The 18,262-nt window shown below is 44.4% G+C and overlaps 1 protein-coding gene across 6 annotated transcripts in view; it reads left to right on the plus strand.

Moving 5' to 3' along the window:
• The window catches only part of SVIL (supervillin), a 170,747-nt gene that overhangs the window by 90,069 nt on the left and 62,416 nt on the right, over positions 1-18,262 (plus strand). For 4 of the 6 annotated variants that reach the window (XM_047754684.1, XM_047754685.1, XM_047754687.1 and 1 more), the window contains 6 exons: positions 265-326; positions 575-714; positions 2,060-2,155; positions 4,218-4,461; positions 6,132-6,711; positions 7,525-7,750. In XM_047754684.1, coding sequence (XP_047610640.1) covers positions 265-326; positions 575-714; positions 2,060-2,155; positions 4,218-4,461; positions 6,132-6,711; positions 7,525-7,750 — 1,348 coding nt within the window. The remainder of the gene's footprint in view (positions 1-264; positions 327-574; positions 715-2,059; positions 2,156-4,217; positions 4,462-6,131; positions 6,712-7,524; positions 7,751-18,262) is intronic. The other 2 variants (XM_047754686.1, XM_047754689.1) reach the window with 1 other exon arrangement.

Below are 18,262 nucleotides of genomic sequence, written 5' to 3' on the forward strand. Positions count from 1 at the left end.
TCTATAATATCTATTCTTAAGTCAGATGTTATAATAGAAAATTACTGTCCAGACAAGACTGTAATTTTTTTTGGTTAATTGCAATTTAAATGATTTTCACTGAGCAGAAGAATGGGTTCCCTTACCAAGGGGAGCAAATCGTCTATTGTTATTTTTAATATATCTCTTATAGTCAGAGAATTTCCAGGTCAGCCTTGGGAGACTTTTCAGGGACCTTCCCTCTGTTTTCTAATGATGTTCAGTTTTTTGTGTGACTTTTGACAGATGAAGAAAAGGTCGATGAGCGAGCCAGGCTGAGTGTTGCTGCAAAGAGACTGCTTTTCAAGGTAAGATGTGCTGATGGCCTTGGGAGAAGCCATCATCTCTTGCAGGTGACCCGAAAGTCAGCCTGCTTCCTGCACCAATCCTGGGGCCGGCCCACTGTGCTTCTCTCCTGGGGTGTGGCTGGTGTGTGCACTGCTAATGGTGCTGCCTCTTGGGGGTCCTTCTCCCATGGGGCCTGCAGGGGCCTGTTCTGCTGCCCCAGCCCCCTTTCCTCCAATTTATCAGGGTTCTACACTCTTTCCAATCTTAGGAAATGGAAAAATCATTTGATGAGAAAAATGTCCCAAAGCGCCGCTCTAGGAACGCGGCTGTGGAGCAAAGGCTGCGGCGTCTGCAGGACCGATCCCACACCCAGCCCGTCACCACCGAAGAAGTGGTCATCGCAGCCACGTAAGTCTCCCCCGGGGCCTCTGGGCCTTGGCCGGAAGGTCTTCTTCTTAAAAAAAGATGTAAAGACTTTTGAATTAAAGTAAGGCAATTGGAAAATGGTTCCATTAGCAGCCACCAAGAAGTAGATGTTTAGGGATTTTCCTTGCTCTGGTATCTCTGAACTTTGTAATGCTGTGTGTTCCCTATTATAATTCCTAGAAAAACATGAAGAGAAATTTTATATATTTTTTTGTCTGTGCATTTTTTTAAAAATCTTTACAATGGAACATTTAAAACAAAAGAGTAGACAGGTTAATATCATGAGCCCCCATGTCCTCATGACCCAATTTCAACAGCCAACAACCCTGGCCCATCTTGCTCAACCCGTATTCCCACCCATGTACCATTTCCTGCTGCAGCATTTTCAAGCAAACCCCAGATATCATTCCATCTGTAACTATTTGAGTCCCTATCTCAAAAAGATAAGGGTTCTCTTGATTTGTTTTTAAATAATTACCATGAATTTTTTTTAAAAGTTCATAGGACAATTGGTAACTTTCCCAATGGTGGGAAGTAGGTTTTGAGTGGCAGGTTCCAATATATTCAGAATGAGTTTCCCAAAGCAGTTCGTTCAGAGGTCATTGCTTCCATTAAGTGAAAACTTTTATTTAAAAAAAAAAAAATTGTTTTCCCCTGGACACACATACACACACCCTGAAAAAAATGAAGTTCATCTCATTCAGGGCATCAACCACCTGCACCTGCAAACCTGCTGGTAACTCAGCTGCCTTCACTGCTTTCTCTGTGTATTTGTGGCTACGTACATCTCGTATTCATTAGAAACTCTTCTCAAATCAATTTAAAAAAAAAAATAGTTGAGTAGTACTTGTGTAAAGTGAGAAGCAACTACCCCTGGGAGCAAAATAGTAAATATAAGCAAAAATTATCCCTTTAACAGAATTGTTGAATGTACTTGGATGTGCTTATAGGTTATATAAGGACCCTGATCCTCTTAAAAAAAGAAGAAGAAGTAGCTAAGAACAATATCCTAAAACATCTACAGGTTTGCTGGTGGTTATTATTAGCCTTTTTTTTTTTTTTAAACCAGAACACTTATTCTAAATATTCTAAATCCTTTCCAAGCTCTAAAAACTTCTTATTCCATTTGCTTTGAGTAGCCTGTCTCTTATTTCCTAAATTAATGGCTTTTCCGGTTCTTTTTTGAGTTTCCTAAAGTAATTAGCAGATGATTTTGTTCCAATATTTTGGGATTTAATGGTTCTATATTGAAGACTATGCTTTCCTTTAATGCTTCTTTTCTTCTCTCTCCTTATGAATGTTCCATCTTTGGCAATTGCTTTTAAAGTGAACCTCTCCCTGCTTCGCGCTCTGTGGCCACCCACCCTGTAATGACAAGACATCCTAGTCCCACTGTAGCTCAGAGTCCCGTGCAGCCGGCCAGGTACTGGACAGAAGTAGCTGCATGTCGCACTGAGAACAGAGGTGCCTCTTCCAATCTTGAATGCCTGTCGGTTGCTTGACAAACAAGTCAGCGCAAGGAGTTGTTCCAGAGAACGTGTGGCATTTTTGCTTTGTCAAAGGACAAGACACGGGGGCCTTCACGTAGGCCCATGGATATGAGCATTCGTTTCATCCACCTGCTTTAATTGTGTCCAACGCAGATCACACTAACCCACTTACCCATTTGTTTTGGTTTTGGTTTTCATAACTGTGGTCATCCCTAAAAAATGTCATTCTTCATCTAAAATACTAGCATTTGATTACTAGAAAAATAGGATGTTAACATGAATGTTGAAATTCAGATAAAACTTAGTTGTTTTTTAAACATTCACAGAGACATGTTCAAAATAATCCTACCTGTTTCTAGTGGATTGAGAGAGAATGCTGTTATATTTGGGTATCCGATGACAATGACATATTTATAGTGTTTGATGTTTTAAATTGTCATGTTTTAAAATCCTGTCCTTAAGGCTTGTGTGTATCCCCTCTTTTTTACTGTAGTGGACCAAAACACAGAGGCTAAAAATAAGATTATAAGAAGTAAAATGATAGTATAGAAATAAAGCTGGCCTCGTCCAGAAGCAGGGCTGTCTTTGGGGAAGCAGCTGCCATCACTCCTAGTTCTTTGCTGGACCTCAGGAAAGCTGCCAAGGTTCAGGTCACCCTTCCTAGCTGGGTGTACCTGAGACACTGACACTGCTCTTTTGTCTGGGCCAACTTGGGAAGCACTGATTCCTTGGAGTCAGGGCAGAATAGACTTTTCACTGGATTCGAGAATTGAATTTGCCAGTGGCGGAAGGTATATTGTCTTAGACCTTCCAAGATGCACAGCAGCCAGGTAACTAGAAGCCTTCTCCTCTACCTGGATGTTAGAGGATTTACTCACATTTCCTTCAGTTTTCAAGTTAGCAGGGATTTCAGATTCAAGTCTCTTTTAGAAAGCAGGTAGAGGAGTTCCTGTTGTGGTGCAGGTTCGATCCCTAGCCTCGCTCAGTCAGTTAAGGATCCAGTGTTGCCATGAGCTGTGGTGTAGGTCACAGATGCAGCTCAGATCCTGCATTGCTGTGGCTGTGGTATAGCCAGGCAGCTATAGCTCTGATTCAACCCCTAGCCTGATAACTTCCATATGCCATGGGTGCAGCCCTTAAAAAAGAAAACAGGCAGAAACCTATAAGGGAAAATGCTGGATTGATATCGTGGAAGAATTTAAGATTAAACCAATTGTGTTTAGCAAGTAAAAATAAAAACCCTGCATTGTAGATAATATTGTTGATAGAATGATCATTATTTCTTAATTATGTGGAATATGAGGACCACCCTCTGAACCACACGTTTAGATCAGATATCAAGCAGTTCCCCTTGTGGCTCAGTGGGCTAAGAACCCAACTAGTATCCATGAGGCTATGGGTTCAATCCCTAGCCTTGCTCAGTGAAAGGATCCGGCATTGCCACGAGCTATGGTGTAGGTCACAGACGCAGTCAGATCTCGCATTGATGTAGCTGTGACATAGGCTGGTGGCTGCACCTCCGATTTGACCCCTAGCTCAGGAACTTCCTTGTGCTTAGGTGCATCCCTAAGATGGATAGATAGATAGATAGATAGATAGATAGATAGATCGATCAATTGATCAGCCATAGGGAACGTCTGAGGACTCCCTTAGCCATATTTATTATTGATAGTAACAGTATAGCTTCCCTAAGATAAGGTATACCCAAGCTGATTTTAGTTCCTTAAATAGGAAATTCAATTTTTAGAAGCAGTTCAGAGCTGAAAATCTACTCTTTGTGACATTGACAATGGGAGGGTCGCCAGCCAGCTCTGGGGGCCACTGTCTTGTGAACAGCCAAGCTGCTCCTCACACTTGTCTTAAATAAAGTTAGGAAAAAATAAGCCCTTTGTCAAACAGAAGTGGCACTTTGAAGAAAGTTATTAGACAGAGTGAACAGTGGTGGGCTTTTGTTCATTTCCCTGTGCATGGATGACTCCCCCTCTCCCCTTTCAGATTGCAGGCATCTGCTCACCAAAAGGCCTTAGCCAGAGACCAGGCAAACGAGGGCAATGATCTTGCTGACCAGGGTGAACCTGACTCCTCCACTCTGAGCTTAGCAGAGAAGTTGGCCTTGTTTAACAAACTGTCCCAGCCGGTCTCAAAAGCCATTTCGACGCGGAACAGATTGGACATGAGACAGAGGAGGATGAACGCTCGCTATCAAACCCAGCCGGTCACGCTTGGAGAGGTGGAGCAGGTGGGTGTCTGGTGGTCCAGCTCTGCTTTGTATGTATGTTCTTAAAATACAGGGGCACAGTGTTCCTCTGAGGTGAGTGATGCAGTGAAGGGATCTCCCTGCAAATTGTGCTCTCTGCTGATGACTTGGTAATAATTTCATCCTTATGGGAATAACCGTGCCGAGGATGTGACTCTCCTCTTGTTCGCATCACGGCTGAAATCACCTGGAGTTGCCTCCATTCTGGGGGGAAAACTAGGACGCACGACCTGCTTATCACCCAGATGATCCGATTAATGAGATGCAGTTATACAACTATGTCTAGGATTAATTTCTCACCAAGAGAAGCAAGATAACTGCCCCAAGTGCAGTGTGTCCTTCCTTGTCAATCTATATACTGGGATGCACATAAGCCGTATTTCATTCATTTTGTTTTTCATTTTTTAAAGTGTTTTGAAGTATAGTTGATTTACACATGTTGTGTTAATTTCTGTTATACAGCAAATTGACTTCTTTTTCATCATGGTTTGTTATTGAATACAGTTCCCTGTGCTAGACAGTAGGACCCTTTTGTTTATCCATTCTATGTGTATTAGTTTGCATCTGCTAATCCCAAAGTCCAAACCAGTCCCTTCCCCACCCCTCCCCCTTGGCAACCACAAGTCTGTTCTCTGTGTGTGTTTCTGTTTCACTGACATGTTCATTTGTGTCATATTTTTGATTCCGCATATAAGCGATAATCATATGGTATTTGTCTTTCTCTTTCTGACTTACTTCACTTATTATGAGAATCTCTAGGTCCATTCATGCTGATGTAAGTAGCATTATTTCATTCTTTTTTTATGGTTGAGTAGTATTCCATTCATGTCCCACATGTACCACATTTTCTTTATCCATTCATCTGTCTGTGGACCTTTAGATTGTTTCCATGACTTGGCTATTGTGGATAGTGCTGCTATGAACATAGGAGTGTGTGTATCTTTTCAAATTAGAGATTTGCCCAGATAGATGCCCAGAAGTGAGATTGCTGGATCATAGGCAACTCTATTTTTAAGTTTTTGAGGAACCTCCATACTGTTCTCCATAGTGGCTTCTCCAATTTACATTCCCACCAACAGTGTAGGAGGGTTCTGTTTTCTCCACACCCTCTCCAGCATTTGATATCTGTAGACTTTTTTTGGCCACACTCGCAGCATGCAGAAGTTTCCCCGGGCCCCAGGGATCAAACCCGCACCACAGCAGTAACCTGAGCCACCAGGAAACTCCATTTGTAAACTTTTTTTTTTTTTGTCTTTTTGCCTTTTCTAGGGCCGCTCCCATAGCATATGGAGGTTCCCAGGCTGGGTCGAATCAGAGCTGCAGTTGCCGGTCTACACCAGAGCCACAGCAACGCAAGATCCGAGCCGCATCTGCAACCTACACCACAGCTCATGGCAACGCTGGATCCTTAACCCGCTGAGCAAGGCCAGGGATTGAACCTGCAACCTCATGGTTCCTAGTCAGATTCGTTAACCACTGCGCCACGACGGGAACTCCCATTTGTAAACTTCTTAATGGCCATTCTGACCGGTGTGAGGTGGTACCTCATTGTAGTTTTGATTTGCTTTTCTCTCATAATTAGCGACAATGAACATCTTCTCATGTGCGGTGTTTTTAAATCAGCTTCTTCCTTTTGAACTGTGTCCTCCCAGGTGCAAAGTGGCAAGCTCATCCCTTTCTCACCCACTGTGAACACATCCGTGTCCACCGTGGCACCTACCGCCACCCCGATGTACGCAGGGAATCTTCGGACAAAGCCCCCAGTGGATGACAGCTCCGTGGCCACTGAGCAGAAGTTTCCTTCTTCACTAGAAAATTCAGACTCTCCCATCCGAAGCATCCTGAAATCCCAAGCCTGGCAGCCTGCAGCCGAGGGGAGTGGGAGCAGAGGAATGTTGAGAGAACTTGAAGAGACAGAGAACAAGGGAGTCTTGACAGGTGGAGACAGTGGTCAGGTTACAAAGTTCGGGTCTTTTGAAGAAGCAGAGCCGTCCTATCCCATCCTTCACAGAGTCCGGGAAGGTGACAGCCATAAAGAGCCCATGTATGCTGATCGCAGAAAGGGAAGCCTGGAGCTGGCTCATCCTCCCATTGCCCAGCCTGGTGATGAACTGAAGGAATTTTCCACTGCAAAAAGCCCTGCACAGGGCAGTGCTGACTGGAAGGACAGGCAGCTCTTTGAAGAGAAGGTGGACATAGAGAATGTCACAAAGAGGAAGTTTTCGCTGAGAGGTAACCTGTTCTTTAGTTTCTGCGTGATGGGTTGCATGCGTGTGTTAACTGAATTATAAAGGCAGTTGATTAAGTGTTAAGCATTGATAGCAAGTCTAGTGCAAATCCTGCTCTCCCCAGACCTCTCTTCCTCCTGAATCTGACTTGTTCAGTAGGCTCATCAGTGTTTCTGCCATAAAAATACCTGCAGCGCTTTCATGCATCTTGAGAAAGGGTCTTTGATGACTTTGGTCCTGTGAATTCACATAACAGGCTTGGGAACTGCCCGTTATGTTGGCCCCTTTGATAAATGGAGGACCCCAGAGGTCCCAGGCTGGGAGAGGGCAGGGAATAAGGGCTTGAACCCAGTCTGTGGCTTTCAGGCTCTCTTTTATATATCCTTCGTGGGCAGACTAGCAAGCTGTGCTGCGTGGGACTTTAATTCTTCCTGCATCTCTGTAAAATGATAGTGTGTACGCTAGGATTTGGGTTGTGAGCAGGGCACATTTGAAATGGCATAAAGCATTGTTTCCGGAGGAGTTGAAACATTGTGGCATGTACAGTTGAAGCTAATGACTTCCTGTGTCTTGCAAGTAGGAAAAGACCAATTGTCCCCAAAGAAGCGGCTGGGTGGAGTCATGAACTGGGAAGTTTGGTTTTCTCAGAGGTTGAGCCTGGCCCTCAATTTGCATAAGTCCAAGTGGATTGGGTAACCTGCCCAGTGCCCACAGATTGAACTCCAAGTGCTGGACTGGGTGGGGGGGATGGCAGTGAAGGACTCGAGGAATGTTTGCCTAGGGGAGAAAGTGCTGACCTCACTCCTTCCCTTCCCAGCGGCAGAGTTTGGGGAGTCCCCTTCTGAGCAGAGGGGCGCAGCTACCGGGAAACCGGTTGCTCCAACTGCAACCCCCACGTCCTGGAAGCAACAGGATCTCTCAGAACAGCCGCAGGAGAAGCACCATCGGAGTCCCTGCGCGATGTTTGCTGCTGGAGAGATCAAAGCCCCAGCGGTGGAGGGGATCCTGGACTCGCCCAGCAAAACCATGTCCATTAAAGAAAGGTAATGGGATTGATTGACTGAAAAGGAATTCTTTTGGCGGGAGGGGGCGGCTTACAACCTGCTGACTCGCTGTTAGAAAAAGATCTGAGTCATGGGCGAATAGACAAAAATGAGGAATTCAGCCGCATATAAGGGGATGTGCTGTTCTCCTCCAGTGCTTCTGGGAAGTGAGGGTATTCAAGAGTGACCTGCATTTACCCCAGTGCCCGGGTTTGCTAACACTTAAGAGGCTGCTGGTTCAAAACTCAGATAAGGAAATAAGCAGAAACAGACTTTTGCTTACTTCTTTTATTTGTGGTTCTGTTTTCTTCTTCTTCTTCTTTTTTTTTTTTTTTTTTAAACTAAATACTCTGATCAGCCAGCGACGGGAGCGGAGATCTTGGCTCTTTCCCTTTCTGATACACATGGTTGAAATGCATCCACCGCTTGTGACGATTTGTCTATGTGACGTAGGTGTCGAGAGAACGGAGAGGAATTCATCTTGACATAAATCCTTGGGATGAGAATCTAAGTTTGATTTATTTTACAGAAAATCAAACAGATGATGGTTTTTTGTTTTTGTTTTTATTTTCCAGGTAGTAGCTATAAAAGAGTCATTTGAGGGAGTTCCTATCATGGCTCAGTGGTAACGAACCTGAATGTCTCCATGAGGATGTGGGTTCGATCCCTGGCCTCGCTCAGTGGATTAAGGATCTGGTGTTGCCGTGAGCTGTGGTGTAGGTCACAGACAAGGCTCAGATCTGGCATTACTGTACCTGTGGTATAGGCCAGGAGCTACAGCTTCAATTTGACACCAGCCTGAGAACCTCCATATGCCATGGGTGCGATCCTAAAAAGATCTAAAAAAAAAAAAAAGACTACGTTTGAAGATTATGTAACACTGTAACCTCTATTTCATGCAAGAGTCGTGGAGGATTGAGGGGATGGATAGATAGATTTTTAGATTTTTTTTTTTTTTACTATTCTCTTTACTGGCTGCACCTTGGCACATGAAAGTTCCCCAAGCCAGGAATTGAATCCACACCACAGCTGTGACCTACACAGCAGCTGTGGCAACACCAGATCCTTAACCCCCTGTGCCTGGCCAGGGATCAAACCCACACCCGAGCCACCACAGTCTGATTCTTCACCCACTGTGCCACAGCAGAAACTCCAAGGGGCTGTATTTGAAGGGGACAGGGACAAAGAATCAGAGTGAAATATTTGGGATTGTGTTTGGCTTCTCATCCTTTAGCAAAAGCTGTAAGCGAGTGGAAGACCAGGTCAAGTTCTCTTCAGTTTCCAGGTTGATTGGCAGAATTCTTCCCTCTGTTCGTTTTGGTCCCTCCTACCTGGATCCTTCTTAGCCCCTCCACTGCTCAAATGTTTCCTTGCTCTGTCAGTTACTGCCCAATTTTTTTTTCCCATTTTTTTAAAGTTTTACTGAAGTATAGCTGATTTTCAAGGTTGTGATAATTTCTGCTGTAACCACTGATTTTTCTAAGTACATTTCCAACTGCTTAAGACAGTGTATCCAACCACGATGAAAACTCATCATTTGATTTTTCAAGTCACTCTTTTGAATATTACCCTTAAAATATTAAGGAGAGACTTTCTCTTTTTTTTTCTTTTTCTTTTTTTTTTTTTTCGTCTTTTTGCCATTTTCTTGGGCCACTCCCGTGGCATATGGAGGTTCCCAGGCTAGGGGTCTGATCAGAGCTACAGCTGCTGGCCTACACCACAGCCCCAGCAATGCCAGATCCGAGCCGCATCTGTGACCTACACCACAGCTCATGGCAACGCTGGATCCTTGACCCGCTGAGCGAGGCCAGGGATCTAACCTGCAACTTCATGGTTCCCAGTCGAATTCAAGTTTACGCTTGCCACCACGACAGGAACTCCAAATAGAGACTTTATCAACCAACAAATTAATAAGACTGGTACAGCTTATTTTCTTTTGCCTTTACTTATTGAAAATTCACAATAAAGAATCCTTATGAGACTGAGAAGATCTGGGTATTGGGGCCAAAGGGTTAAGTTAAACAAAAGGAGTGATGCTTGAATCCGGAAGTCTGTCTGGCCTATGCTTGCATGAAGTTCTCCACAGAAACCCAGCTCGAAGAGAGTCTGAGCACAGAGAGCTGACTTTTTTTTCTTTGAAATATAGTTGATTTGTATTATTGTGTTAGTTTTAGGTATACAGCAAAGTGATTCAATTATATTTTTTTTCCCCTCAGGTTCTTTTCCTATCGTAGGTTATTACAAGATGTTGAATATGTATTTCTGTGCTACACAGTAAATCCTTGTTGTCTATTTTATATCTAGTAGCGTGTATCTGTTAATACCCAATTCCTAATTTATCCCTGTCCCCCTCCTTTCCCCTTTGGTAACCATAAGTTTTCTATGTCTGTGAGTCTGTTTATGTTTTATAAATTGATTCATTTGTATTATTTTTTGGATTCTACATATAAGTGATAGCATATAATATTTGTCTTTCTCTGTTTGACTGACTTAGTGTGATGATCTTTAGGTCCATTCATGTTACTGCAAATGACAAGATTTCATTCCTTTTATCGCCGAGTAGTGTTCCACTGTGCGTGTGTGTGTGTCTGTGTGTGTATACATGCATCTTCTTTATCCATTCATCTATTGTTGGACACTTAGGTTGCTTCCATGTCTTGGCTATTGGAAATAGTGCTCCTGTAAACAGTGGGATGCATGTATCTTTTCAAATTAGAGTTTTCATCTTTTCGAGATAGCTGCCTAGGAGTAGGATTGCTGGGTCAAGTGGCAACTGTAATTTTAGTTTTTTAAGGAACCTCCATCCTGAGTTTTTTGTTTGTTTGTTTGTTGTTGCTTTTTGCTTTTTAAGGTTGCACCTGCAGCATGTGGAAGTTCCTAGGCTAGGGGTTGAATCAGATCTGCAGCTGCCGGCCTATGCCACAGCCACAGCAGTGTGGGATCTGAACTGTGTCTGTGACCTATACCATAGCTCATGGCAATGCCAGATCCTCAATCCACGGAGCGAGGCCAGGGATCAAACCTTCATTCTCGTGGATACTAGTTGGGTTCATTACCACTTCCATCCTGTTTTCCATAGAAGCGAACCAACTTACATTCCTACCAACAGTGTAAGAGGGTTCCCTTTCTTCCACATCCCTCAGAGACCCAACTATTGATAATGGCTTAGGTGGAAGGAAGAGGTACCATGTAGAGGAAATAAAGATAAATGTCAGTTACGTACAAGTTCTGATGTTTTCACATCAGAAGATACTCCTGGGGTAAATTTCTGGTAAAAAAATAAATATCCCTTCTCACAAAGGCTTTTGAAGATCTTCTTCATCTTGAGGTATGTTCTGTCTGTTATGACAGTTGGTGAAATTTTGTGTCTGTCCACTATGCAGTCATTCTTGATTCACTTGCCTGTTTTTAGTGAATTTTAGTTTCTATCTGTCCAAAAACAGTTTCAATCCTACTGTGTAATAATTTTTTTTAAATGTGATATGGTGCAAAGGTACAGTCTCCTAACCCGGGCTTTGTGGGTGTCTGAGGAGTCAGAGGATGGCTGTAAGGCTTCTGCGAGCTGCCTGGAAGGGCTTCAAAAGCATGTCTGTGGGAACCGTCGGGTGGGCAGGAGACAGTTCTTCTCACAGACCAAGGGTCCTCTGACTCATCTGTCCAGAACCATGATAATGAAAAGCCTTCTCACATATTGAGCTCTTCAGCTTAATTGTCACTTTATGCATTTTTTTTTTGTCTTTTTAGACCTGCACCCACAGCATATGAAGATTCCCAGGCTAGGGGTCTAATCAGAGCTACAGCTGCCAGCCTACGCCACAGCCACAGCAATGCCAGATCTGAGCCATGTTTGAGACCTACACCACAGCTCATGGCAACACCAGATCCTTAACCCATTGAGTGAGGCCAGGGATTGAACCTGAAACCTCATGGTTCCTAGTCAGATTCGTTTCCACTGACCCACAATGGGAACTCCCCCAATTTATACCTTTTTAAAAAGGATGAAGGACACTTAATTTAGCATCTGTGTTTGTGATAAATTATGCCAATGCCAGGTCTTTAACCTTCTGAGCTACCAGGGAACTCCTGCCAGAGACCTTTCCCTTTTTATTTTGATAGTGCTTTCGTTTGTACTTTGCTGAAATAATAAAGCTACATATCTTTCCAGTCCATCTGAGGAAGCTTTTCCCTGCTTGGGGGGGAGTAGCTCCAGTTCCTCCCTTCTGTTCAAATAAAATAATGAAGCTTGACCATTTAAGAAAAGAAGGCTCTTCATGTATATATCTTTGGGCTTTGCCTTTTTGAGGTGACACATAAAGGGTCCTGTCCTGTCCGACGCCTTTCTCCTGTATGACGTCACTGAGTGCTGAGGACAGCCCTTCAAAGGAAGCAACACTACCCCCCACTTTGTACCTATAAACTAAGACTTAGAAAAGTGTAGCAGAATTTCGTGGTGTGGAGTTCCCGTTATGGCTCGGTGATTCATGAACCCGACTAGTATTCATGAGAACTCGGGTTTGATCCCTGGCCTTGCTCAGTGGGTTAAGGATCCAGCATTGCTGTGAGCTGTGGTACAGGTCGCAGATGTGGCTTGGCTCTTGAATGGCTGTGGCTGTGGTGTAGGCCAGCGGCTATAGCTCCAACTGGACCCTTAGCTTGGGAACCTCCATGTGCGGTGGGTATGGCCCTAAAAAGACAAAAAAGACAAAAAAAAAGAAAAGGAAAAAAAAGAATCCCCTGGTGGCCTAGGGGTTAAGGATTCTTAGTGCTGTGGCCTGGGTTCCATCCCTGGCCTGAGAACTTCAACACACCGTGGGCACAGCCAAAAAACAAAAAATGAAGAAAGTGTCGCAACTGAGAAGTTATAGGAAATCCTGCACATGTGCCTGTGTTAGAACATGTTTGATGCTTGGGGAAACTTATCTAGAAGTTCCTTTTCTTTCTTCCTTTTTTTCTGACATCTAAGATATCAAGTTTGAGTCATAGCTAGCAGGGAAAGTTTAGAAGACACTCTGCTTTTCCCACTGGATTGATAAAACTCTGTTTCATAACTGCCTAAGCGGTCTGGGTTTAAATTGCCCCTAGTGGGGGATCTTCTTTGAAAAGTATGGTAAGTCAAATAACATTTTTATATTATTTAGGGAGAAAAAGGTTGATACCTCTTTAAAAGTATATTAGGCTTTTAGACATCTTCCTTCCATTGTTCCTGAAACTACTCTATCTGTGCTTTCATTTGGGGGGAAGAAGATGACTAAAAAAGGCAAAAGTGTCATCCTTCCACTAGGAACCTGGTGGAGCCGAAGGAGGTGCTAACTCTCAGAGAGTATGTTAAGAGCTGCCCCTGCCTCTCTCTGGCCTGAAGGCTTTTTTTGTGTGTGTTTTTACCTTTTCTGGGGCCGCACCCACAGCATATGGAGATTCCCAGGCTAGGGGTCTAATTGGAGCTGTAGCCACTGGCCTATGCCAGAGCCACAGCAACAAGGATCCAAGCTGTGTCTGCAACCTACACCACAACTCATGGCAATGCCAGATCCTTAACCTACTGGGATCGAACCCACAACCTCATGGTTCCTAGTCGGATTCGTTAACCACTGAACCACAACGGGAACTCCTGGCCTGAAGACTCTTGACTTACAGAGACCCAACTGGGGTTCCTTGCATTCCCTGAGGAGCCCCAGCATCCACTCAGCCCCTCTAAGGTTCTTCCTTGCAGCTGGGAGATTTCAGCCACTAGAGGGCCCCAGATTTATATACGAATTAGGGACACAGGTATCTTTTTCCTTGGTTGCTTCCTTTTCTTTCTTTTCTTTTTTTTTCTTTTTTTTTTTGGCAAAACCCATGGCATATGGAAGTTCACAGGCTAGGGGTCAACTCAGAGCTGCAGCTGCAACCACACCACAGCTTGTGGCAATGCCTGATCCTTAACCCACTGAGCAAAGCCAGGGATGGAACTCGTGTCCTCACAGACACTATGTCAGGTTCTTAACCCATTGAGTCACAGCAGGAACTCCCACTGCCACCTTTTCTGATCTTTGATTTGTCCTCATTTAAGGCAGCCTGCAAACCAGGCAGGATCTGAGCTGAGGACTAATCCGTGCTGTTCAGCCTTATCTGTGCGGTACCCATGGTCCTCTGAAACGAAGGGACATTTTTAAAGAAGGAAGAAAAAAATGTCCTGCAGCATAGGGACACGCTGGGTTCCTGTGCCATGTTTGACCCATGCCTGACTGCCACAAGCCTGCAGAACTAGGCAAGCAGGGCTCTCAGATCAGGCTGCTGAAACAGCCCGCCTCAGGCTAGACTTCTCTGCTGGAAAAGTGTGGACTGTGGCTAGAAGGGTAGCTGATTCCCCAGTGGCCTAGCAGAAACCCATCCCAGTGGCCCTGGGCCAAGCCTGGCATGAATAACATGTTACACAGAGGTTCTCAGCCTCAAACCCAGCAGATGCCCAGGCTCTCAGCCTCCTAACCCTGCCAGTGGCACTTGAACTTGGCAGATGTTAAAAGCGCTGACGGTTGTTGGAATTGCATAGGCAGTAATTGATAGCATGTGTGGAACCAGACTCTTGCCCTGCCCCCTGGCCCCACCCCAACCTGGCCCTCTGTGGTGCAGGGCAGTCTGGGGGTCAGGGGTGCTGGTCAGTCAGGAGGGTCCTGAGATTGCAGGAGAGAAGGCATTTGGAAAGGTCTCCCCACTTCCGGAGCCCATTCAACACCTGGTGGGAAACCTCAAGGGATAAGAATAACACATGTACATTTCAGTGCATGTTATTTTTAGGTTTTCTGTCACTTGCACTCTGCAGGCTCTGGCTGGATCTAATACCCCAGTTGAAGCCCAGTGTCTTCCATTTTGGTTACTCTGTAGGCTTTAGAAGTTCTTGGGGACAACCCTGCCAGCATGTCCAGAAATAACAGTTCAGATTTTTGCAATGGAGGAGTTCTTTAAAGGCTATCCCAGGCAGGGAAAACAAACTAATTAAAAAGCCAGAATACTTCTAAGACATGAGAGCAGAAACGTGCCTGGTCAACTCACACACAACTAGTGAAACAAGCCAGGGCACTGGGCTGGGAGGCAAGACATCCAGGATTGGAACTGTCACTCCCTGCCCCACTGACCTGAAGTGTAACCTGCATCAGTGACATCCTTGGCCTCTATGTGTATCTAGCCTTGCCTGTGTCATTGGGAATCATAATATCCAATGTCTTTTTTAAAAATTTTTAAAATTTGTATTCAGGTATAGTTGATTTACAGTGTTGTGCCAGTTTCTGCTGTACAGCAAAGTGACCCAGTCACATACACATATACATTCCTTTTCTCATATTATCTTCCATCATGTTTCATGCCAAGAGACTGGATATAGTTCCCTGTGCTGTACAGCAGGACCTCATTGCCTATCCGTTCTCAATGTGATAGTTTGCATCTACGAACCCCAAACTCTCTGTCCGTCTCCCTCCCTCCCCCTCCTCCTTAGCAACCACAAGTCTGCTCTCCATCCATGTCTGTGTGTATGTTTCTGTTCTGTAGATAGGTTCCTTCGCGCCCTATTTTAGATTCCACATAGCAGTGATATCGTATATTATTTGTCTTTCTCTTTCTGACTTACTTCACTTAGCATGAGAATCTCTAGTTGCATCCATGTTGCTGCAAATGGCATGCTTTCATTCTTTTTTGTGACCAAGTATCCATTGTATATACAGGTACAACATTTTCTTCATCCGTCACAATATCTAGTTTCTTAGGGATTGCTGGGCAGGTCAGCAGAGTGCATGGTCAGCTATAACACGATTACAGACCCATTCTTTGCCTTTTTCTAAATCAGTTTTCCATTCCACAGAGCAGCCACCAGAGTAACCATGTGACTATTTAGATGCCGTCATCATTGCTCCAGACATTTGGGAGTTTATTTTCGAGAATGTCCTTAGACAGTAGCTCATTATTTTTAACAAATACAATTCATGAAGCTGTGTTTAATTTTTAAATTTTTTCTCAAGTCATTTGGAATCTAATATGATTTTAAAAGGTTGATAGTCAGAGGTCCCATTGTGCTCAGTGGTTTAAGAACCCGACATAGTGTCCATGAGGATTCGGGTTTGATCCCTGGCCTCACTTGGTGGGTTAAGGATCTAACATTGCACAAGCTGCCGCGTAGGTCAAGGATGTGGCTCGGATCCAGTGTTGCCATGGCTGTGGCGTAGCCCTCAGCGGCAGCTCTGATTTGACCCCTGGCTTGGGAACTTCCATATGCCACAGGCGTAGCCATAAAAAGGAAAAAAAAAAGTAGGTAGCTAGCCAAGATGAATAACTACTAGTCTGAGTCAAGGGTGAAGTAAGAGAGCAGGTTTTGACATCCTTTTGTAAGGAGACTCAAAGAGATGAATGTTGTTTTCACAAGATAATGAATTAGGGTAAAAGTCCTGGCTGCTTCCTTTCTGAACGTCTCCTTTACAGACACTTTGAAAGCTCTATTGCAGCGTGCACATGCTAATAGTTTCTTTTCATGATTGGATTTTCTTCGATTATTTTTTTCCTATTAGAATAAAACTGACTCATTGAGAATAATTGGTGGAAAGATCAATGTGAGCCTGAGATAGTCTGACATTCAGCTGGAAACACTGATGGAATTTGGAGTCTGTTTTCTGGTATATGCACTAGCCCTTAGAGGATGCAGAGTATTGTTAAGCATCGTAAATGACAGACTTTAGGGCTAAATGAGACCAAGTGGGGCCTTAGCTATAAGATTCTGATTCTGATTTGCAGTGTAGATTCCCCCCCCCCCCCCCCCCCGCAACCTCCACCCTCAGTCAGTATTTTGACACCAGCTGGTTGTCCTACAATTGCACCCAATTCTGTCACTGTCTACCTGGGGACAGCATCAGGTCCTACAGGTAAAGGGCTCAGTCCTCCAAGACTGCCCCTCCCCTCTCTCTTTGGACCCCAATCACAAGTCCAGGTTGTCACCTGTGCTTCTGACCTTCCAACAGGCTATTGATGGGAGGTTCCAACAGCCACTTCCTAGGATTCAATTAATTTGCCGGAGTGGCTCATAGCACTCAGAGAAATGTTTTTATTTACTGACCCTTGAGTTTATTACAACAGACTCTAGCTCAGGCGTGGCCAGATAGAGGAGATAGACAGGTGGGAGGAAGGGCCATAGAACTTCCATGCCTCTGTCTGGGAGCACCGCCCTCTGCAAACCTCCACCTGTCCATCAACCCAGAAACTCTCAGAACCCTGCCCTTCGGGTTTTTGTGTAGCCCATGGAAGTTCCCAGGCTAGGGGTCGAATCGGAGCTACCGCTGCTGGCCTCACCACAGCCACAGCCACATCAGATCCAAGCCGCATCTTTGACCTACACCACAGCTCAGGGCAAAGCTGGATCCTTTACCCACTAGGTGAGGTCAGGGATCGAACCCGCATCCTCATAGATCCTAGTCAGGCTTGTTAACCACTGAGCCACGAAGGGAACTCCCCTTTGGGTTTGTTTGTTTGTTTGTTTGTTTGTTTAATGGAGGCTTCATTACGTAAGCCTGATTGATTAATTTCATTGACCATTGAACTCAATCTCCAGCCCCTCCTCCCTCCCTGGAGGTCAGGGACTGGGACGGAACATTCCAACCCTCTAATTATGTGGTTGGTTCTCCTGCCCACCAATCCTCATCCCTAGATGCTTCTAAAATCACCTCATTCACATCAGACACCCTCATCAGTCTCAACACTTTCGAAATTCTGGAAGTTGTAGCAGCTCTGTGCCAGGAAGGGGGACGAAAACCAAATATGTATTCATTATACGTCACAATGTCACAGATGAAGGAGGCAGCGTTATACCAGTTTTGTAGAATGGACCTCGGTGTCTTATCTGCTGTCACATGAAAGGAAGGGAAGAAGGAAGAGGAAGAAATCGAGTAAGGGGATAGGTCTAGAGTTTGAAGCTCCTTCCCCACTTGGGGAGTTCACAGCTTATCGTACATTAGTTGACTGCGTGAATAGACAGGTACACAGTATGATTATGTATGAATTTGGAGATGTACATGGATTTGTGGCTGCAAATATTTCTTATTTGCTTAAATAAACTGTTATCATGGCATAGGATATATTTCATTTTCTCTCCCATGTAAGTATTTAATGGAGTCAGGACACTTAGTAGAGGGCCCTTAGAGTCCATTAGGACCAACAAAAGAAAGAAACCAGGTCACTGGGCAGGAATTAACAACCAAACTAGCCCTGATCCAATGCTTAAAAATACGCTCTTTGTGGACATGCATTAATGAATATGTAAAAGGCTCATTTGCAAAGAAAAGGCCTCCAATCATTTTTTTTCCCTAAAATTATTTGAGCACCAACTCACGTGAGTTTAATGATCACGACTTTTGTGCCTTTTGTCTTTCCCATGTTTGTGCAACTTAAATGCCCAAGACTGAAACAGCTTCATGTTCACAAGGATAACTTTTCACAAATCACAACATTCAAGCAGCTTATTTATCCAGTTACACCCTAGCTGAACTGAAGTAGGTTAGG

Source organism: Phacochoerus africanus, chromosome 12, assembly GCF_016906955.1.
Source record: "Phacochoerus africanus isolate WHEZ1 chromosome 12, ROS_Pafr_v1, whole genome shotgun sequence".
Lineage (NCBI taxonomy): Eukaryota > Metazoa > Chordata > Mammalia > Artiodactyla > Suidae > Phacochoerus > Phacochoerus africanus.